At 36.2% G+C, this 23,190-nt stretch overlaps 1 protein-coding gene across 2 annotated transcripts in view; it reads left to right on the top strand.

The window, feature by feature from the left end:
- Positions 1 to 23,190, top strand: part of HTT (huntingtin) — an 83,904-nt gene that overhangs the window by 7,835 nt on the left and 52,879 nt on the right. For both annotated transcript variants that reach the window (XR_014618364.1, XM_084285993.1), the window contains exons 4-23: positions 2,524 to 2,583; positions 3,631 to 3,710; positions 4,137 to 4,275; positions 4,505 to 4,646; positions 6,106 to 6,284; positions 6,714 to 6,918; positions 10,826 to 10,906; positions 11,332 to 11,696; positions 13,514 to 13,637; positions 13,912 to 14,030; positions 14,956 to 15,067; positions 15,463 to 15,603; positions 16,349 to 16,507; positions 16,591 to 16,688; positions 18,257 to 18,396; positions 19,206 to 19,269; positions 19,652 to 19,752; positions 21,194 to 21,340; positions 22,267 to 22,387; positions 22,585 to 22,661. Coding sequence is in view for 1 of the 2 variants with exons in the window: in XM_084285993.1 (XP_084142119.1) it covers positions 2,524 to 2,583; positions 3,631 to 3,710; positions 4,137 to 4,275; positions 4,505 to 4,646; positions 6,106 to 6,284; positions 6,714 to 6,918; positions 10,826 to 10,906; positions 11,332 to 11,696; positions 13,514 to 13,637; positions 13,912 to 14,030; positions 14,956 to 15,067; positions 15,463 to 15,603; positions 16,349 to 16,507; positions 16,591 to 16,688; positions 18,257 to 18,396; positions 19,206 to 19,269; positions 19,652 to 19,752; positions 21,194 to 21,340; positions 22,267 to 22,387; positions 22,585 to 22,661 (2,654 nt within the window). In the remaining variant the exon portion in view is untranslated. The remainder of the gene's footprint in view (positions 1 to 2,523; positions 2,584 to 3,630; positions 3,711 to 4,136; positions 4,276 to 4,504; positions 4,647 to 6,105; positions 6,285 to 6,713; positions 6,919 to 10,825; positions 10,907 to 11,331; positions 11,697 to 13,513; positions 13,638 to 13,911; positions 14,031 to 14,955; positions 15,068 to 15,462; positions 15,604 to 16,348; positions 16,508 to 16,590; positions 16,689 to 18,256; positions 18,397 to 19,205; positions 19,270 to 19,651; positions 19,753 to 21,193; positions 21,341 to 22,266; positions 22,388 to 22,584; positions 22,662 to 23,190) is intronic.

The following is a 23,190-nucleotide window of genomic DNA, read 5'->3' as shown; positions in this document are numbered from 1 at the left end:
TATAAAGATGTTTCATATTTTCTCTTTTGAAATAAGAATCTAGATATCAAGTCTTATTTGTAAAACCATGTCTGGATTCGGTATTCGTTAGTGCAATTAAAACACTAACATTTCTGTATAGACAAGGCTTTAAACTGCAGTGACAAATATAGTTAAACCTCTGTAGGTGGTCTTTGAATACCGTTCCACTCACCTGTCAGAACCTCCCAGAGAGCATAAATGGCTTAAAATTTAAACAGCTTTGGTGAGAACTTTATATGAAAGAAAAAAAAAAAAAATGAAGTTGGGAATTATCCATGCAAATACCACTTGCAAGTGAGTTGTTACTGAAGTAATCTCATTTTTGAAGTTGAACTACAAAGCTGTTGTAGTGCTGCCTGACCTAACGACACTGGTGGGACTCCTCTTGCAGATTGTAGTACAGTTGGTCGCAGTAATTAGGATTTATTAGCTATGTTAATTTGCAGTTGACTCTGCTTATATTTTTTTTTTTGGACTAGGATGAATTTTTAGGTTCTGTCCTTCTAAAAATATAAGTAAACAAACAAAAGTATTAAAGTTGCTCCAGCTGAGTGTAGTATAAGGACAAGTAACCCTTGAACCAGAATAGTAGCTGGTGCTTTTTTTGTGTGTGTGTTGATCACTGTCGTGGTTTAACCCGGCCGGCAGCTAAACACCACGCAGCCGTTCGCTCACCCTCCCCCCTCCCTCTCTGGGACGGGGGAGAGAGATGGAAAGTGAAGCCCGTGAGTTGAGATAAAGACAGTTTAATAAGACAGGAAAATAATAATAATAATAATACAATGGTGATAATAGTACTACTAATAATAACGTGTACAAACAAGTGATGCACAATGCAATTGCTCACCACCTGCCGACCGACACCCAGCCTAACCCCGAGCAGTCCGGCCCCCTCCCCCGGCTAGCCACCCCTATATATTGTTTAGCATGATGTCAGATGGTACGGAATACCCCTTTGGCTAGTTTGGGTCACCTGTCCTGGGTCTGTCCCCTCCCAGCTCTTACTGCACCCCCAGCCTGCCTGTTGGCAGGACAGAGCAAGAAGCTGAGATGTCCGTGGCTTAGTGTAAGCACTGCTCTGCAGCAATTAAAACATTGGGGTGTTATCAGCACTCTTCTCATCCTAAGCCAAAACACAGCATTCCACCAGCTACTAGGAAGAAAATTAACTCTGTTCTAACTGAAACCAGGACAATTACGCACAGAGGCTGTGACCTTTGTGAAAGCTTAATTTTTACAGAAGTGAAATTAGTCCTTACCTGGTATAGTCTAGGCATTTGCAGTTAATAGTTGGGGTGCTTATAACAGTTTAGAGATGCAAGCAAGACTTTTCTGGGAAGGTAGTATTTTGTTGTGATGATTGGTGTAATTGTGGCATAAAGTTATTGGGCATACAATAAGGAAATAGTGCTCTGGAAGAATCACAGGCTGACTGTGCATAAGCAGTTGTGGCTTCCACATCAGCACGTGCCACATAGGATTTTGTAGTTGTCATGAATAATCCTGTGAAGATGTGAGCTTACTGGTTGATGGTCAAGAAGGCAAATTTCAGAAACCAGAAATTATTGAATGAAATATGAAACATTAAATGACTATATAAATTCATAAGCTAGATACTTGCATATTGCATGAAGTTCTCGTTTCAGCTGAAGGAGTTGTGCCACTATTCATGAACATTTCTACCACGTGCTAGATAAAAAACAAATGGAAAAGAAGGGGTGATCATATGTATACAGAATGCTCTGTAGGAAAGGATTTTACATAGTGGAACTATTTCCTTTTTTTCCCTTTCTGCCATGGTGGAGGTAGAATGATTGAGTTGAGGTGAACAGAAAATTAGTACTCCTCAGTGCTTGCTTTCATTTCGTGTTCTCTAATTCTTAATTGTACTACAAGCTTAGAGCAAACTAAAATGCATGCTCTGGCACACTCTGTGTGATTAGATCCTGGAACATGATACTGCTGGTGTCCAAAACACCTCATGGCAACAAATGGATGCTGAAAACAGAATAATTTATAAAAGAAGGGGTTTTCAAGGGCTGCTGTAGGTAATGCTACAAATACAGCCTCAGCTGCAGAAATGCCTGACAGTAGGCTGCTTGAAAGTGGCAGTGTCTAGCAGGGAATAGCTCTTGCTGCTTGTGGGTACTACTGTTTTGTTTTAATAGTTTATTCCTGGGTATTTATTATTGGCTATTGCCAGAAGGCACTTTAAGTTGACTGTAGCTGGGGTCTGATGCCACGTGGCCTCTTTTAGGCAGGTGGGACACGTAGCTAGTGTCAACTGCAAATACCTCAGTTTGTGGAATTGTCCATGTTTCTGTTTTGTTATTGTGGAAAACATAAAGGCATTTCCTGTCTTCTGATTAGTTTTGTCCTCCTATGCATCATAGGTACGGGCAGTTAAATAGTTCTACACTTTTTTTTTATTTTAAGTGCAACTTTGTTTCTTTCAAGTCCCTCCAGTCTGATGCAATATATTCATGATACGTTTTATTGCAGGTTTTGATGGATTCCAATCTCCCTAGGTTACAATTAGAATTGTATAAAGAGATCAAAAAGGTGAGTTTACCTTGCTTTTGTCTTTCTGAAATAGAGTATTTAATAAGTGTTTTAGTATATTGGAACGTGGAATTCATGAAAATAGTGTTTGTTTTTTTTTTAAAGGTCAAAGTTAAAGCTTACAGAATTTGGTTCTTGCATCAGTTAGATCACTTTGCTATGTCAAAATCTGTTAACATTGCTCTGAATCTGAAAATGCCCAATTTGTAATTCAGATGCAGTTGTGTTTTTTTCAGTTGTGTGTACTCTATGCTAACAATGGCACCATGAACCTTTGATGTACTAGCTAAGTAAACTAAAAAAGTACTTTCTAAACACCTCAGTTCAGTTTCCAGGGAGGCTTGACTTGAGAAGTATTTTGGTTAGGTTCAAGCTAAGTAAAGTATGCAATTTATCCAAATAGGGAGATTAGAGAAGATGACACCTATCAACTTCTATAGTTTTCCACATTCCAACAATATTGAGGAGCTTTACTATATCCTCAGACACTGGGTCTAAATACACTCTGGCTCAAGTCATGTGCTTTATCGAAGATGTCAATACAGAATAATAGTTACTAAATTCAGAATGTGAGCCATTAAGAAATGATGTAGGTTGTTACATGGAATTTTTTTGGTGTTCACTGGAGCTGAAGGTTATTTACTTGCGTATTTCCACTGCTGTCAATTTTATGCTGCATTTGTATTTCTGCAAGTGTTCCAGTGATTTTAGACTCCCATATCATCAGTGTCTCTTTGTTGGTTGATGACTGTCTCTGTGGTATTTTAAGCTGATTTCAGCAGAGTGGAGATCTCAGACATTTCCTTCTCTTTCTTGATGTTCTCTCTTACTCATTTTGGGTCACTTGGAAAATTCCTAATACCAGCTAGCAAAATAAAGGCAGTTGTGGATCTGACTTTCCTTTCTTTTAGCTAGAAGAATTTTAAGACTTCCAGATACCTTATGTTTTTTATCTAAGTAAAATTGTATAAGATGTAAGCAATTGTAGACATTCTATTAGGGAATGGTTTTGCTTTATGAAATGTAACAGTTGTATGCTCTATTTAGAATGGTGCTTCCCGAAGTCTACGTGCTGCACTCTGGAGATTTGCTGAGCTTGCTCATCTAGTTCGGCCTCAAAAATGCAGGTAAACTCATCCTAGTAGTGAGCTTTCCAAAGAACATTTACCAAAATACAGATGCTAAAAATTTTTTTACTGTTCTCAAATTTTAAATATTCTTCTCACCCTCCCTCCCCCCCAGTTATATTCCTGTCACGTTGTCTCTGAAGTAGCTTAATTTGAGTAGCTTGTTTTCTTTTAGCAGAATTTTAATTCTGTGTTGTACATAACTGTGAGAAGGGCAAGACGTGTGAAAATGATGAGTTTTTTCATGTATTGTTTTTAATTCTTAATGTCTGCTAACTGTATTCACCTTGTTTTTCTATGTTACATGTAGCTAATGGAAATATTTTGTATGATTTAGTTGAACGAAGAATTTGTGTATGAATTAAAAAAGGTTTTGGTGACTACAGTTGTTCTTACCTCGAATTGTTTCTCCTTTGTCGTACTTAGGCCATACTTAGTGAACCTTTTGCCCTGTTTAACACGAATAAGTAAGAGACCTGAAGAATCGGTACAAGAAACACTAGCTGCAGCAATACCAAAAATCATGGCAGCATTTGGCAATTTTGCAAACGACAATGAGATTAAGGTATCTTTAACCTAGTAGTGCTCCTTGTTACATCTCAAAGCACAGTTAAACTACCACTACTATCAATCATGTTGCAGAAAGCAGTATTCTAGCTGCATGTATGAATTAAGGCAAAAGTTGTCTTTGCTTGATGTAATGCTTGGAATGGATGAAAAAGATGCTTAACTTCTCTTTTAATGAGAAAGAAAAAGAGAGAGAAGTGAATTAAATAACATTATCTTGTTTTTAGGTTTTATTGAAGGCTTTCATAGCTAATCTTAAATCCAGTTCCCCTACTATCCGTCGAACTGCGGCAGGATCAGCAGTAAGCATCTGTCAACATTCACGAAGAATGCAGTATTTTTATGCCTGGTTATTGAATGTACTTTTAGGTAAGATTCTGGGGGAAAATAATTTTGCTTCAGGTGTAAGTAATATGAATTTAATTTCTCACGTAATATGCTAAATATGTGAATGGTTTTGAGGCAAAGAAGGGATACTTAGACTATCAGTTGCCCTGCTTGTGCTTGCTTTATTTTTTGTAGTTAGGAAATAGAGATACTCATGTTATTTGTATCTTGTGCGTTTGGAAATGCTAATTCAGTTATGTTGAAAAGAAACAGGCAAAGCTAAGAAATTAAGTAGCCTATTGGAAAATGAGGACGTCTAGGCGTTCTTCTGCAAGACCTTGCTCTGGAATCTGTGAAGACTTGTATTGTTTAGCAGCCTGGTTGTTAGTGCAGAGAGTCTGAACTGGAAGATATGGCTATTCTTAGTGTTATAATCATGTAGCCTTTTAAAGAACAGGTACCACGTTGATTCTTTTCTTGAAGGCCTAACTTAAGTGCTATAGGTACTTAATTCTACTAGAAGTAGGTTTTTTTTTTTTTTTTTTTTTTTAATTTAAAAGCACAAAAGTTCATGTGATGTAATTTCTTCTATATTCCGTTATCTGGGAAGTTTTTGCAGTCTTTGGGGGAGATCTGCAGCTGATGATGAAACACCTGAATTGTAGTGGAAGCTTTTGCCTCAGTTGTGGTACTGTGCAAGGGTTCTTTCATATGTAGACTATAATGCAAATGGAGAGGGAAGGAAGACAGGCAGGTGTGTGAAGTATTATCCTGTTAGCCTTGCTTCTTAAAAGACGAGGTGAAAAATGCAGATGCCATGGCCATATAGTGACTTTTCTCATTCTGACTTGAAAATGGTGTATTACTTCTCAGTCCTTCTTTCTCTGTGTGCATGTTGTTCTTTCCTGCATCAAAGGTGCTGTTTTACAATGTCCTAGCAATGGTACTGAATTTAGACAGTAGTATTAATAGGAATGTAACTTATATTAATTCTTCATGTATTTTGAATTTGCTTCTTTGATTAGTGGGTAAATATATAGAGCAAGATTTCCAGTTGAAGGAGGCAGCAAAAGTATAAATGTTATTCATCAGGACAGTAGCATGTGTTCTGGAGGGGGGAGTTATGTTGGGCCTGAACTGAATAGCCAAGTGGAGGGAGGAAGTTACTCAGTACGAGCCTCAGGGATTATTTAAAAAATAAAACACAGTTGTGCTGTTATTCAACAGAAGAGGTAAGAAATAGGGGAAGGGAGCCATTGTCCTCCGATCATCCACCCACATGGCCTAAATCATTGTCAGGAGTGTTAAATAATACGTATATTCAAGTGTTTCTACACTTAAAAACATTCTTTAGTTGCTGCTAGGTGGTGTTTTCTTGTTTTGTTTTTTAACAGAAACTATTACACTGACTACACAATTTGTGTAGTTGATGTGTTTGTACATTCGTGTTGATATTTACCATTGTTAGTAAGCGGTTTGGCTTGTTCTGCTCTACCCCCAGGCTTGTTGGTTCCTGTAGATGATGATCATCCTACTCTTTTAATTTTGGGTGTTTTACTTACACTAAGGTATCTCATACCTTTATTGCAACAACAAGTGAAGGATACCAGCCTGAAAGGCAGTTTTGGTGTAACAAGGAAAGAAGCAGAGATTTCACCTTCACCAGATCAGCTTGTACAGGTAAAACGCAAATAATAACCCCAACCTGAAGAGTACTATTTGGACTATGGGGGAGGGAACCTTTCAAACAGTGTGATGCAACACTAGTTTGGTGTCTAGTGGTTGGAATTCCTGATAAATAATTTTAATAACATGAAATCCTCGAAAAATGCTTGCTAGGTGTTCCTAAAGGAATTCATAAAAATTACTGCATTCTTGGATGTGATTCCTCCTCCTATAATAATCAAACATGATAAGAGACTACTACCAAGAAGGCAGTTAAATGGCTTCATTGAGATGAGCTTTTCCTTTTAGTAAAGGAGGATGATGATGATTAGATACAGCATATCTCTGTCACTTTGAATGCACCACTGAAATTTAATGTGGTATATGAGAATGAAGGTAGTATGTTGCATCTTCACATACTTACTCTATTACTTTGTTTTTTAGGTTTATGAATTGACTCTGCATTATACTCAGCATCAGGACCACAACGTTGTGACTGGAGCTTTAGAATTATTACAGCAGCTTTTCAGAACACCACCACCTGAACTTCTCCATGCCCTGACCACTACAGGTGGCATTGCACAGGTCAGTGTATCCAAAGATGAATCCACCATCAGGAACCGGAGTGGGAGCATAGTGGAGCTCATAGGTAAGCTATGTTTTTGGTAATTCGTGTAAAAGGAAATGATTGCAGGCTCTATTTCTTAATGCTACTCAAAAGTACAAAGGATAAAATAAATAGTGTAAAGGTATACATGATATTTTTCCTTGTACAGTCACAGATCCTCTCCCACTTTATTTTCCTTTAAGTGGGTGTACATTCATTCAGTATTGTGGAACTCCAGAGTATTTTGTTTTGTGTTGATGATTTTTTGTTTACACAGAGCAAGTTAACCATGGTGACTGATACTTTTCACAAAATGAATGTTCTCACCAAGCATCTGACAGTTGTGATTCATAGAAAGCTGATCTAATCAGAATTTATGTTAACTAAGAGCTCCTTGCTAAATGTCAAAACCAGCATGAAATTAAAGCATGTCTTAACTTTATCTGTAACTTAAAATCAGCTATTAGTGTTCCTGTTTGTGAAGTGCATGTTCTTAAAATTGTCTCTTAACTGCTACTTACCTGTTTCAAAAGAATCAGTCTCTGATTGGATTTTCTGTAACGACTTCTGCATTGAACTAATGGATCATTCTAGTATTGCTGCTCTTAGAAGTAATTCGTTAGCCAGGAACAATCGTACCAGTGAAATTTGGAACACTTTTTTAAAAGTAAACTTCACACAACTTGCACAGAAAATTAAAGTTACTTGGTGGCGAATGACCCCAAAAAAACTTGAGCTTCAAAAGCATCAAGTTTGTTATTTCTTCCTGGCCTGGCCTTTTTTTTTCCTTCCCATTTGAGGCTTTTAGAATTCCTTTGTGATTTCAGCAGCTCTGTCTTTGCCCTGATATGTTACTTTCTGTGATTTGCAGCTGGAGGGGGGTCTTCATGCAGCCCTGTTCTTGCAAGAAAGCATAAAGGTGATTATTTCCAAAATCAATCTTTTAATTGTGTTCTCCTCAGATTCCCCTCCCTCCCTCCCTTCGTTGTCTTGCTGAACTCTGGTCTTTGTTCATAAATTCCTTCCTGTTACCAGCTGAGCTTCATCACTGTAAATCACTGTAAAAAGAATTCTGATGAGATTTCTGATATTGCAACCAAGATGTTCTAAAATTATTTGAAGCAGTATTGGTCTTATTTTTGCTGTAACACAGCAAAATTATGCTGATGAGTATTGAGGCAATTTTCAGTTTTAAAGAGCTTATTTAAAAATACTGTCTGAACAGGGCATTCCTTCTTTTGACAGTAATATTTAACTTTTAACGTAACTCACTAAATAGTTAACCTTCCTGTTTTTGAGAGTCCCGTTTTCTTCCTCTTTTGCTAATGTGTGTTTGTTTGCATGCTTTGATGTGATGCTTTTTGCTTATTTTTTATGCCTTGTCCTTGACGATTAGCATTATTAATTCTGTGTCTTACTGTGTATATTTAATTTCTTTAGTAAGTAACTCATTTGGCAGGATTTAAAAAAAAATAATAAAATTTACTCTGAAGTATTATTTCCCAGTTTGTACATGAAATTACTTTGTATCTAGTTATATACTTAAGTTATTTCACAAAGGAATCATTCTAGATACAGCTGGCAACAGATTTGTCATCTGTTTTAGCTGAGGAAGATGTTAGTACTGCGGTAGAACAGCGTGTGAAAGTAGTGCAGTCAGTGCAAGCATAGTAGGCAGAGAGATATGCAATACTGTAAAAAGGAAAACCTCAGGGAAAGATAGCTTAAGACTCAATAGGGTTATTCAGACTCAGAGGACTGCTGTAGCTCCTAGCTTACTTTTTTTTCCCAACTATGTCCTTCCATCTTTGTGTGCAAAGAATCTCATTATGCTTCAATGCTGTAACAATATGCCTAAATGTGAACTAGTGGGTAGAGCTGAATAAAATAAGAAATAATCTCTGCATCAATAAGCACTAGTTTAAAAGCAAGAGAGTGAATAAGAAGGTGCTCTGGAAGTAGGTATTGCTGCAACATCCGAATGTGAGAGACTGCAAGAAATCAGAACAACAATGCTTATCAATTCTACATGAAAAATGGTAGAATTATCACTTTGATACTTAAAATTGTTAATGGTCTTTAGTGAAGATTTAATAATAGTATAAATTCAATTGAAGTACTTGATAAACACTAACCTTCCCTCACTTTATGGGAAAGCATGTATGGAGCCATCAGTTTTCATCTTTCAAGATCATGATACAAAGATTATTTTGTGGTCTGAAAATGGTATAAATGAATTTGTGGAAACTTGTTCATGATTTTGAATTTCATGCAGGTTTAATCTCAAATTCTGAATTATTCATTTCCTATTGCTCACCACTGAAGAAAGGAGGGAAAATTAAGCTTATTCCCAATTCCTGCTCAATGTAGTTTTGCAGTGTCTTGGCATATAGAGTAGTATGCTTCTGTGGTTAGCCATAGGTGAAACTTCTCAAGCCGTAACATTCTTCCGCTATTAGCCTTATGTTAGAACTTGGATCTTCTATGTCTCTTCAATCGTTCTGCTTCAGACCAACTTCAGTTTGGAGCAGCTGGCCTATGCTACTTTGTTTCAGCTTCAGAAAATTATTTGCGAACAAGGCTGAAAACTCGTTTCTAAATGAAGGAATATGTTCTGCATCTTAACTGACTTTTGTTCCTCAAAATAGAGAAGCGCCATTCTGTGGCTTGTTTTATAGACTTACGTAGACACGCAAAGCCTAATATGCATTGTGTTTTCCAGTGTCCTTCTTCTTCTTTCACTTTTAAAGGTGATCAGCTGTGGAAAGTAGAATACCCCAGTTTCTTTCAGTGAAATGGACGTAAATGTGGAAAAGAATTGAGAAAAATATGCCATTTTTTCATGCTTTTGCTTGGGAATTCTTAGCACAGATTTACTCACTCCTGTGAGAATGTGTAGCTGTCAATGAGCTGCTGTTATTTTATATAGAATATACACTGAAATGTTGTGGTTACCTTTCTGCCTTACTTACAGTCTCGAATAGCATAAAACATACTTTTATGAAGGAGACAGTTTTACAATGTTTTTTTCTGCATATATATGAAGCAGTTATGATAGGGAAATGAATACAGAAGTCTGTTAATGCTTTTCTTCTACTGGTAACTTAAATGATGTATAAAAGAATTCACGTCAAGTTGTCAGAACACTGGTATCTTACATAGTAAATCTTGGACTACCAGTGAGGTTTATTCTGAAGTGCAAAACAGGTTTGCTGTCATGAATCCCTCTGTCTGAGCAATTGGCTTATGAGATTCATAAGGATGGCCTTAATTATTTCCTCTCCTTTTCAGTACAGTTGTATCTTTGTTTTGCTCCTAGGCAGTGAGTATCTGCAGGTATCTATCTCCACTGCCTCTATTTTAAATAGACATTAAACTGTGAGTAAGTGAACTCTTTTAAGATGACTGTGTTAGGTTATAAGTGATTCTTTCTTCCTGTGGCAAAAGCCTCCCCAAAAAGTTTTGCCTTAGTAGCCCTGAAGCATTTTCCTTTCTTGTACCATTGGAGTTCCAAGCCCCAAAATAAGAGTAGCCTTTACTTAATGACTTTTACAGCCTTAAGGATAGAGAAGTTATTTTATTATTTGTGGTGCTTAATGTCCCTCTGAGTTGGGGGCAGACATGTGGATGCCTTAGTAATGGGACATACTTGAAGAAATTACTGGGATTTTGGTCACAGTACACAAAAATAAACTAGAATGGTACAACCATTCAATAAACTTGCTTAACTGTGTGTCTTCATTACTGTTTCTTTCCTGACCAGATAGTGAGGGTCTGGATGTTTCTTCATTTCTTCTTCCATCTGTTGCCTGCTATAGCTTTGAAAAGTTGTTTGTATAAACTTCTAAATGCAAAATTTATTTATTTTTAATAACTTCAACTGTTGAGCATTTCAAATCGGCTTTAACTTTGGTAAACTGTAAGGCTTTTCTTACATCACACTTACCAGGTAAAATACTTCTCGGTGAAGAAGAAGGTTTGGAAGATGATTCTGAAACCCGATCAGATGTCAGTGCTGCATCATTTGCAGGTACTTGCCTTTCCTTTTAGCAGTGCAAACATATGTTACTTTACATTACAAAACCTTTATTTTTCTGACAGTACATAAAATACAGAAGCGTGTGTTATGGTGACAACGAAGTAGATGGACACTCAAAGGATGTGATAGGAAAAACTGAAACCTTAAATGCTCTTGGGTGTAAAATTAAATAATGAAGTTGACTGCCTATTTTTTTAAAAAGGATCAGGCTGTCACTGGCATAGATGGATGGCATAGAGGTGAGGAAGTATTTTAAGAGATCTGACAGGTGATTGTTTCTTTACTGTGGTTTAGCTGTTTAGTCATGAATTTTCCTTAGCCTAATTTAATTTAGAGCATAGTATTTTAAAGATGCTCGTGTAAAGAGTGAAACACAAATTTAAGCGTTTGGTTGACCTATAAATGTCTTTTTGCAGCTTCTGTGAAGGGCGAGATTACCAGTGAACTAGCTTCTTCATCGGGTGTATCAACAGCTGGGTCAGCAGGGAGTTCAGCTGCTGATCCTACCGGACACGATATCATTACCGAGCAGCCACGTTCTCAACATACGTTGCAGTCAGACTCTGTAGACCTGACGAGCTGTGATCTGACAAGCACAGCTACAGAAGGAGAAGATGATGATGTGCTTAGTCGAAGCTCCAGTCAGATCAGTGCTGTCCAGTCAGATCCCACTATGGACTTGAATGACGGTACACAGGCTTCCTCACCAATTAGTGATAGCTCTCAGACTACTACAGAAGGTCCAGACTCAGCTGTAACCCCTTCGGACAGTTCTGAAATTGTAAGTGTGCAGCGGGCAGAGGGGGGATCCACTTCAACTGAGGGGCCTGACATATCTCAGAGTTCTTCCATGGAGGGCCCAGACTTGGATTCCTCTCCTTATTCGTCTTCTACTTTTCCATCCTCAGCTAGTAACAATGGAAAGGTTAGCAGCTCACACCCCCATTGGAGAGCTTGACCTCCTTTTAACACTTTCACTTGAGCAGTAATTAAAAACTACAAGGCTCTAATCATTCTGTTCAGTGGGTAGGTCATGCGAAGACAAGCATCAACAGTTTGTCGCTTACTGGAAAAATGCCAATATAAGAGGCTTGATATAAGTATATCCTCTGAATAACGTATCCTTCAGTTTGTATAGATCCATTACTAATTGTTTGGGTGCAGAAGAACTAATGGAAGTGTTAAAGGGTGAACAGTCATACTTGGAATGCTAAAGGAGTACTTTTGAAACCTAACACTTCACATTTTCTTCTGCCTGTGCTTTTTTACTTGGCAGCACAACTCATTTTTATTCTTTTTATTCCATCTTCCAATTTTTCCTATGCTCAGCAAATATTGCATGATTTACTAAAGAAACAGATACCAAATAAACATTTGAAGTATGCATACAGTACAGCTATGAGATTTCTTTTAGGCAAGTATATCCTGAGGCGGTAATTTAAAAAAAAAATAATAAAGGCTTCCAGAAAAAATTATTTTTTCCAGAAAAAATAATTCTGGAAGCCAGAGAAAAATGCACAAGAGGAAAAAATATTTAATTTTTTTCCAAATATTGTTGAACTTTTGACTGAAGTTGATAGTTTGAAAGAGTAATAGTCTTTTACACCTACAGAAGATAGTAAACTTACAGTTATGACAAACAAATACTCCTACAAATATGAAATAGAGGAACTAAAGGAGTGATGGTAATTGCATTGTCTCTGAACAAAATGTAGGCAGTGCAGAGGTCAAAGTGTGCAGACATTTAAAGGCAAGTTACAGAGATTAACAAGTGCATATTGCAGATTCTTGTCAGACTGTTGCATGTGTCAAGTTTCATAATATTTATTAACTGTAATTACAAATAAAATTACTTTTTTCCCCAACTGACAGGCTAAGTGGCATCCCCTTTATCCACATGCAGGCTTTTTAATGAAAGATTTCAAGGCGCTTCTTCGGTTATTCCCTGACTTGTATCTTGTATTTCCTGATTAAAAAAAAAAAAAGTAAAAAAACTAAAGTTTATGGTTACCAATTTTTAGTCTTTTATGGTTATTTTCCACAAGTATCTACTGTCTGTATGCTGTATTGGTTAAAATCCTTTCCATGTGTGTCCATTTTAGCACTGATTTAGGATGAAGGGATTAAAATGAGTTCAACCTCACCTGTCATTTTTAAAAATTCTACATGTGTTCTGTTTTTTTTTTTTTTTTTGTCTATTCACAATGAGTGAGGTTATGGGAGAGTGTGACAGCAAGGAACAAGTTTGATTTGTGACAATAAAGGTATCAGTTTTGATTTGTAACTAGTGAGATAATTTTCTTTGGAATAAGGGAGTGTGGGGAGTTGTAGAGGAGGTATTGCACTACATGCTCAGCTTTCTCAGTGCTCACATCCAAGTTCATGGCTTAACTGGGAGACTCTCAGATCTAACCATGTCCTGTTGCGGCTCAAATGCTGGAGGAGGGAGGGAAGCTGCTTTGGGGCCTGCACGCAGCTGTACACTAATCTGTCAGGCTCACATTTGCTTTCAAAGTATTTCTAGATTACTAACACTGCATGTTTGAGTGTTATTACTGTGTGTTAAGTTATTTTAAGTAGAGTCTTTGTACTCTGTAGGTTTTGGAGGGTGCTGAAGGACAATATTCTGGAATGCAAATTGGGCAGCTGCAAGATGAGGAAGATGAAGCTGCAAATATTCTCCAGGATGATTCATCGGAGTCTTTCAGAAATTCTTCTATTGGTATGTTGATAAATAAAGGAGGAGAAAAAATACAGAACTGGTTACACCTTTAGGGCAGACGTTACAGGTGAATCTGTTATTGTAAGAGACTGAAGACTTAAATGGAAGTGAAAAATAAATAATTAGGTTGAAATGTAAAATAAATATATTTTAACGCTTCTAATGAATAACTTGTTTTGATCACCGCTAATTTATTTTTCATGTTTATAATTAAGTTCAAAGTGCTTTTAATTTGCATCTAAAATGATGTGTAATGAATTGCCTTCTTCTAAAGCTCTTCAGCAGCCTCACCTGTTGAAAACCACGAGCCATAGTAGGCAGCCTTCTGATGGCAGTGTTGATAGATTTACATCAAAAGAGGATGCAGCAGATCCTGGTGACCATGAGAATAAGGTGAGAAGCGGTCACGGTGGTATGGTTCAAAGTTTGAAACAACTACGTTTTGTTTTTTTAAAAATAATTTGTGGATGTGTAAATCGGTGATAAGCATGGGTAGCATATATAGTGTACTTGGTTGTAGGTCAGGATAGCTAATGTTGACTAGTAAACATGAGCTGTAATTTGAATTTCATTTAACATAAGGTGAATACACAAACTTTTATACTGAATGCAATTGCCAGCAAAATGAAAACAGGTAACATTTTTAAACTGCTGAGAACACAAACCCGTTTTGTCTGTGAGTTAACAGTGTACACTCCTACCTGAAATATCTTTGCACTGGTTGCTACCTGTGTAGGTAACTTTCATCTCCTCAGGAGTTATGTCTTTCTTACTCTTTGAGCCTCTCTTTCTGCAGAGGGGCTTCTCTGATGGGTAATCATTTCCTCTTGTATTTCACTTCAGTATTGGACCTTATTCTGTGCTGGGTCAAGAGACATTGGGTTTATTGGAGACAGAAATTAGATTAATTTGGGCTAAAAGTGCAGAATGTTGTCAGCCTTCTTTGAAAACTAAGAATTGCTTTTCATGTAAAGTTTCCAAAGATCATTGGTTGGTAACAAAAAAAACGTTTCAGACTCCTCCTGATGTAAACAGCATGTCTGGGTAGTTCAGAAAGTATACAGAATGATTGTTGCTTCTCTGATTAAAATTAAACCAGATTGAAATCTGATGCTGGAGACTTTCCAAAAACTTTCCAAAAAATGTTTTAAGAAAATATTTTAAGACCTTCTTTTGGAATATGTATTAAACATGCTTCATATTGAACCTCTGAAATTTTGGGAATGTGCAGTATTTCTAAAACTTGTTATGCTTAATATTTTGTTCAAATTGAAGATTAAGTTTTATTTATGTAAGACTAATGATTTGCCTTCAATAGCCCTCCAGGATAAAAGGAGACATAGGCCACTATACAGATGGAAATTCTGCTCCTCTAGTGCACTGTGTTAGACTTCTGTCAGCCTCTTTTCTACTTACTGGAGAGAAAGGAGGTAAGTTTGTCTCTAACGCTCATTGGTTCAAAGCTAAAAAGTTGTAAACATCATTAACTTACTCTGATTTTCTAAGATCACATTATTAAAGAATTCTGGTTGCTTTTTTTTTTTAACAGTCCTTTTTTAGATGAGCACAGCAGAGTACAGAGAAACTGAGAAACAGTTAAATGTATGCAATTTTTGTGATGAATCCAGTTTTGAACCATTTGGCATATGACATACTACTGTCATCTTGTCAGATGCTCAATTGCACTTACCATTTGTGAACTCTTGTGAGATAAACCTCTAGGGCTGTTGCACATTTGAACCCTTTTGTGGGGCTGTATTTTTTTTTCCAGAAAGCTTTTAATACTTTAGGGAGCTTTTTAATACTTTTATTTTCCTTTTCCCAGCTTTAGTTCCAGATAGATATGTGAGAGTCAGTGTAAAAGCCCTGGCAGTCAGTTGTGTTGGAGCAGCCATTGCCCTTCACCCTGAGGCTTTCTTCAGCAAACTGTATAAAACACCCCTTGAAGCAATGGGAGAAGAGTATGGTATGTTGTAGTTCAAATCTTCCTTTTTAATGTCTTTGGGCTTCCAAGTAAGTAAAGCAGCATTTACACTGAAAACTCTTTAAATCCAGTTTAATATTTGCAAACAAATATTGCACCAATTTATATTGATACACTATCTGTGCTAGTGATGTCAGTTACAGAGCCAGTGGAAATAATGTTATTGAACATAGTGTGTATGGTGATTTTGTTTATTTTTGCTAATAAGAGTTAAACTTTAGTGGAAGAACTTATATCTTTATGGAAGTATTTTCTTCAGCACAATTGCTATATATAAGTCGATTGTTTCCCTTGTAGTTTCTTCTAATTTATTTCAGGCCATTTTTTAGCTGGTTTCTAAGGCATTTGGTTCATTTGTATGAATAATACAATATAATTTTATGAATAATACAGTATAATCAATAGAGACCTGGAGAATTCAGCTGGTTTGATGCTGATAGAAGCAAAGGATGGAGTGTTGACAAAAATCTCTTTTTAGATTCACCAGAGTATTTTGGGTACAATCACAATAAAATGTTAGTGGTTTTATATGCAAATCTTGGTGTGAATGGTGTGATTGTGTGTATTACATGGAAGAGATCTCTGTAAGGTAGAACAAAGAAAAGCTTAGTGTGAATATGCTGCTTGTGATTGGTGTGATCAATACCTTCACTGAAACATTTTTAGGGATCAGTTAAGTCTAAGAGTAGTATCTTTAAAATAAAGTAGTTGCAACTTGTTTTCTTAGAGGAGCAGTATGTATCAGATATTCTGAACTACATTGACCATGGAGATCCCCAGATTAGAGGAGCTACTGCTATTCTCTGTGGAACAATCATCAACTCTATTTTACTGAAATCCCGCTTTGATGTGGAAAAATGGCTAATAAGCATCAGAAGCTCAACAGGTAATTAAGTTTTTTAAGAGTCTCTTTTTTTAATGTGTGTCCAAAACTCTCTGTTTCATTATTTTAAATTCCTTTTTTGTTAGGAAATCTCTTTTCCTTGGTAGACTGCATACCTCTGTTACAGAAAACGCTGAAAGATGAGTCCTCTGTAACATGCAAACTGGCTTGTACAGCTGTGAGGGTAAGCAGAAGTAATAATTTACTTGCACTACAAGAGATCACAGGGGCATTACTCATTGTCTAGGATCCACTATGCTCAGGTGTATAAATATGGAACAAAAAAGACTTCTTCCCCAAGAAAGTTTATTGTGAAGTATATAGATTCAGGCACAGAAATGTTGAACAAATAAATGGAAAATAATTATGTTGGTTAGATCATGTAGCGGTATAATATGAAGCTATTCTCAGTTGTGATAAATGCACAGGTATGAGCTATAATGTTCTATTAACCAACGATAGGATGAGTGAACTAAGTATGAAGAATATCTAAGCTAAACAGGGAAGTTTGACCGTTTAGCACCTGGTTATAGCCTGTATTTAGAAATCAGAAAAGAAATGTGACAAATGACAAGTGAAATGATTATTTTCTGAGGTAAATAAATAAACATATAAATCTCAGAAAAGTAAGTGTTGTAAATTGGGTGAAAGATTCACCAGGTAACTGTAACAGATAGCTGAATTTGTGAGTGGAACTTCGAGCATGTGATGTTATTTCTGTAATAAAAAAAAAAAAAAAAACACTCTGGGGAAGTTGTCCTTCTCAACAGGAAGGATTTTTTCCTTGATCAATTTTCCAAACACCCCCCCCCCCCTCCAAAAAAAAAAAAAAAAAAAAAAAAAGTAGGAGAGAGGACAAAATGAAGCTCCAAGGAAATGAATGTATCAGGGCCAGGCACAGAGTGGCTGATTGTATTACAGCTTATGGGTCAGTGAGGCAAAGTGTAAAATGCAAATATTTGATGGATTAAATTATGGTTTCATGTGATGATAGGAGGGGTCTGTGATGCAGCTGGGGGAGGGAAATCCAGCTAGTGAAACGATGCTATTTCTTTCAACTTCTGTTCCATTATCTTATTAGCTATGTATAATGGTTTCACTTAAGATTTAATTTATTTTTAAGAAGACTTCACTAGGTATTTCCCTGTTCATATAACATATGTTTGTCAATTTTGACTTTTTTTTTTCCCCTCTAAATAGATAAAGTTGCCTGAATTCATGCCTTCAGCAGAAATATTCAGAAACATTTTGGGTTGCTAATCTGCAAACAGGAAAGCGTGTTTTCATGTAGTAAAATAAGACTTTAAAGCTTTAAGGTTTTGCAGTGTTTTCCAAAAATCGCACATTCTGCATGTTGTTGAAAGTCATTAAAATGAAGTATGGCTTGTTCAAAATCCAGAAATTGGAGCCAAGTATTTAAAAATATTCTGTGGAAGTTATGTGATACAGTTTTTGAACAGATAAAAATATAGTGCTTGTGCTCATTATGCCCCCTCACTTTTTTTTTTGGGGGGGGGGGGGGCAGTTGTCCTCTGATCTCTGAAATTTGAATTCCTCTCCAGAGTTTAAATTCAGGAGAAGGTTTTAGCAGTTCACATGGGGTTGGTGTTCTGGCCTTGAAAAGTGTAGTACTTTCTCTTGAGCAGTAACTATTTGTTAGTATTTTAAATAAAACAGATGGTCATAGTCAAACACACTTTGATTTAGAAAACCTCTTCTGTAATATAACTGGAAGTTATTTATTCTTTTTAGCATTGCATCATGAGCTTGTGTAGTAGCAGTTACAGTGAACTAGGTTTACAATTAATTGTTGACCTCCTTACGCTGAAGAATAGCTCATATTGGCTAGTAAGGACGGAACTTCTGGAAACACTTGCAGAGGTAGATTTTCGGTAAGTGTTTATATTTTTCCATGAGTGTTGTAGCTGTGATGCAAAGCAGTTGTGTCCAGGATACTGGAATCATAATGGGGAGAGGTTTCTCTTCTGAAAAACTAACCAGTTTCATAAAACTAGTTTAGACCAATCATTTGTTTAAGGAATATGTGAATTTCTTTGTGAAGTTAGAGCCTAATAATACTGTATAAAAAATTTTTAGTTTGATGGTCTGTTTACCAGGTTTCCTGTAAATCTGTGATAAAAGAGTACATAGAATATGGGAATTAATTTGGATTTCATGTCCAGTTGTTTGTGTGTGTCTTTTTTTTTTTTTTTTAATGAAAAAGTTCCTGACATGTTCTCCAGTATTGTGAGCTCTCTTAAAGTTTATCATGTTTTGTTATACTGAAATAACAAGACTTTACTTGCATTCCCTCCTTCTCTACAGGCTCTTCTGAGCCTGAAAAAGAAAAGTTGCTTATGCAAAAACTTCTTGTCCATAGCCATAAAACTGGGCTCTATCTGAATGGTGATGTTTATTACAATCTTTTCAAAATTTTCAAAACAGTCTGATTTCACTGTCATGGAAAAAAAAAAAGTCCATGTGTAAATGTATTTTAATTAAAGTAATTCTTCTGCTGTGCAAGCCAGATAGTGGTTTAGCAAATAACTTGCCTTTCCTAAAGGCAGCCAAAGGTGTCTACTTCTCACATTTTCCCTGCAGTGGTGTTCTTACAATATAAACAAAAATAGCACTCAGAACACCGAAGGCAGAAATAACTTAGAATGTTAGCTACTGTATCCTAAACTCTTTTTTATCATAGGCTAGTCAACTTCTTGGAAGGAAAAACTGACAGCTTGCACAGAGGTGTTCATCATTATACTGGTGTAAGTAAACAGTCATTATATTGTGTTTCTGGATTAAGGTGATTTTGCCAAATAGTGTTGACAGAATTTAATTTTAAACATTGATAGATGATTTAGGTATGCTTTGTATAAATGAGGTTCATTGTCTGACACTTCTTACAATTGGAAAGATGCTTTACTACTAAGATATAAATATCTTAGTGTTCTCTGTTTTGTCTTGTTTGATTTTTTTATTCTTAAAACTTTTTAGCATTTCTGTGTCTAAACAGTATTTTTAACAGTTTAGGGTAAAAATGATTTTACAGAATTTTATGACAGAAGAAATCTCACTTGTTTAGCAGTCTTGTAGCAATCTGGTCCAAGAATGAAAATGTTCAGTGATCTTTACTGATTTATTTTCTAGCTACTAAAACTGCAAGAGAGAGTGCTCGATAATGTTGTAATCTCTCTGCTTGGTGATGAAGATCCAAGAGTGCGACATGTGGCTGCATCTTCACTAATGAGGTGTGTATGTATGTAACTTTAAAAAAAAAAAATTTAGAATGTTATTTTCATGCTTATTGTGTACGTAATAACTAAAATAACCTCATAGTGTTGTTTTTGTATTTTTATTTAAAGAAGGGAGACTAATGCAGCTTTATGGTATCTAGAGCATGCATCATTCTGAATGAACAGATAATCATGCTTTGCACAATTAAAATTTAAGTATTCCTTTCAGAGGGTCACTCTCAGTTTAAATTTCTAGTTAGTCGTCTTCATGATGGAATGATTTGTGCAGTATTCTTGCAGACTTAAAACGTTCTACTGGGTTGTCCTAACTTGTAAACATTGTTTCTAGGTGTTTATAAATAGTATATACTTTCATGCTCATTGACTGTAGTAAGGTGGTTGATTTTGCTTTTAAAAAAAAAAAAAAAAGCAGCTGCTAGCTGTAAGCTACTACAGTTAAAATTTCTGTCCATATAAAGGCACCGAACAGTAAAAAAAATTAGTTGGTAGTTGGTTTATTTGTATTCAAGAACTTAAGTTTTATGTTTAAAGAAGTTAGGAGCATCTTATATTGAATTCCTGGAATATATTTTTGTCAGAGGAGTCTCTTTCCTAGTTCTTCAGATTATTAATTGCTGTCCATTCCTGATAACAAATAATTGAGAGTGAAACTTTAAAAATTGTGCTACTGAAGAGCATTCCATATTGCAGAAAGAGCTCAGTGGAGAAATCATCAACTGTTGCATCATAGTTAGTACTAATTGTTTTTATGTAGGGGCTTGATTTTGAAATTGCGTTTTTTTGTTAAACTCCAACTTCTAACTACTCAGTTTTCCACGTGTTCATGCTGATTCAGTGATAGCATCAGTGTTAAAGTCAGAAAAGACTTACTTGCCCAAGAAAGCTGTAGCTAGCTTCTAGAACCCCCTTGAGTGCCCAATATGGGCATTCATTGGAAGCAATGTCAACAAACTTAAAAATAAATGTGTACTGTGTTTTTATTAGTATTTATTATTGTCTAAGTCAAAAATGTTGACAACCTGATTTTATTGTGTTTAAATTTTCCAGCATAGAAAATCAAATGATGGAAAAATATACTTTTCTGGAGGTAGAATTGTTTTTCAGTTGATACAGGTAACTGTAGAGAAAATATTTGAGGAGAAAGGGGAATACTGAGAGAAATACCCTAGAGAAGCAGTTATAATGTGTGTATATATAGAGATCTAAAAAGATCTAAAACAGATTTTTTTCAACTACCATGTATGCATAGGAGGTTTAACTGCTTGATCACAGTAGAGACCAATTGTGTAAAGATGAATTCATCGTAATGTTTAACACAATATGAGTTTTAGTAAGGACTTTTATTTCCAATTTGATGTATACAGTTGGTATGTGCAGCTTTCTGAATTGTGATTACAGTTCTGAATATTTTTTCCTTTTGACAATTGTCGTTAAGGCTTGTTCCAAAGCTGTTCTATAACTGTGATCAAGGACAGGCTGATCCAGTGGTGGCAGTAGCAAGAGATCAAAGCAGTGTTTACTTGAAGCTACTAATGCATGAAACACAGCCTCCATCTCACTTTGCAGTGAGCACTATCACCAGGTATGTTATGTGACTTGTCTTGCTGTAAAGGAATGTAGAGACGTTTCAATTCATGATGCCTAAAATTGTACTTCAATCCTGCAAATCTATGTGCTTATGCATTCTCTTTCCAAGTGGTAGTAGCATATGTGGTAGTTTTAGGCTCCATGGAAATGGACTCTGGTTTAATGGATAAACTGATGTGCGAGTTACGTGCTCACTCACTAATTGTGTGGAGTCGTCGTTCTGTGATAAACTTCTCTTCATCCCAAGGTCACCCTGTATGTCCATTAAATAACACATCTGATTTAGTGACTGTGGTTGCAGAAGTCTGTATATAATTCAAAATGAAATTCTGGTTTTGGCAGTGTGGTCTTGTTGCTGTGTTTTTGCTGCCAACGGTACTTTCCTAAACTTTCCTGTTTACTTCTCCGTCTTAAAGACAGTCTGAGTTGTGTGTATATATGGAGACTCTTTGCCCCCGTATCTATCAGATACAAGTTTTTGACTGTGTACATGTTCCATACATGACCTTGAGGACTTGACTTGAGGTTTATGTACTGTATTTTGGAAACAAAGCTTTGTGGAGATGCACAAAATAGATTACTGCTGTAGAGAAATAACTAAAGTTTGTGAACATGCAAAAACGTTAGAGAGTATAATCAAAAGCAAAGACTAATACTATACTGAGGAGGGCAACTTCTGGAGAACCTAGTTTAAAAGTTGAGTTTCTGTTTGCTAACAAAGAAATTTGATTAATGAACTGTTTTTCTTTTGCTAGTGCAGAAACAAAAATATGAAAATATAATTAAATGGTAGACTCATCTGATACCTTCTCATTGCATTTCAACAAGCTGTCTATAGTAACTTAGGCCATAATCATTTTATTGTGGTATGTTTTAGCTTTTCAAGTACATGTTTTAGTGCTATAAATATTTTAATTTCAGAACATATAGAGGCTACAATATGCTGCAAAGTCCAACAGATGTCACTATGGAAAACAATCTTTCAAGGGTTGTTGCAGCAATTTCCCATGCATTGACAATATCCACTACAAGAGCACTTACAGTGAGTTTTCTTAGTTGCTATAGCGGCTGACCTTTTTTTTTTCTATCTTTATTTTTAATTCCTGGGTATATGCGTCTGCAACTTTGGTACTGTGGCAATAGTAACATATTTAAGTCTCACTCTTAAGATATTTTATTGTTGTTGTTGCTAACTCTACCAGTGATGAAACTGATTCATAATTGTTGTTGACTTTTCAGTTTGGCTGCTGTGAAGCTTTGTGTCTTCTCTCCACAACGTTTCCAGTCTGTACCTGGACTGTGGGATGGCACTGTGGGTATGTTCCTTCATCCAATATTCAATCTTCTGAAATTTGTGCATGCAAAAGCAGAGTACACTCATTCAGATGTCAGAAGTCCTGCCTCAGGTATTTGCTGCTAAATTTATCTTAGGAGCTATCAAAGAACTTCGTGCCAAAGTGTGTTGCATCTGGCTATCAATGTGCTGTGCCACATGAGCTGTAAGACTAGCTGCTGAAGATGGGCACATATGCGAACTGTTTTTTTCAGTAGACTGAACATCATTTGTGTTCATCTTTCTTCACTGCTGTCATTGTTTTGGTTCGCCTTTTGGAGAGTTATTACTAAATGTTACCAGACCTGCTGCCTCTGCAATTCTTAAAACTTGTATCTGTATTTGCCAGATTTGCAGAGGTATACATGTGATCTTCCTTTACAAGAATGTTCAGGTCATGCCCTGTTAGAGTTTATGTATTTCATCATTAGTTTATCCTATCTTCATATGTATGCAATTATTTATTCATATGCATTCTTCTCAAAGATGTTCTGCTATTTCTGTGTCCGAGT

This window comes from Netta rufina, assembly GCF_964035555.1.
Source record: "Netta rufina genome assembly, chromosome: 4".
Lineage (NCBI taxonomy): Eukaryota > Metazoa > Chordata > Aves > Anseriformes > Anatidae > Netta > Netta rufina.
This window is presented reverse-complemented; position numbering and strand designations above follow the sequence as displayed.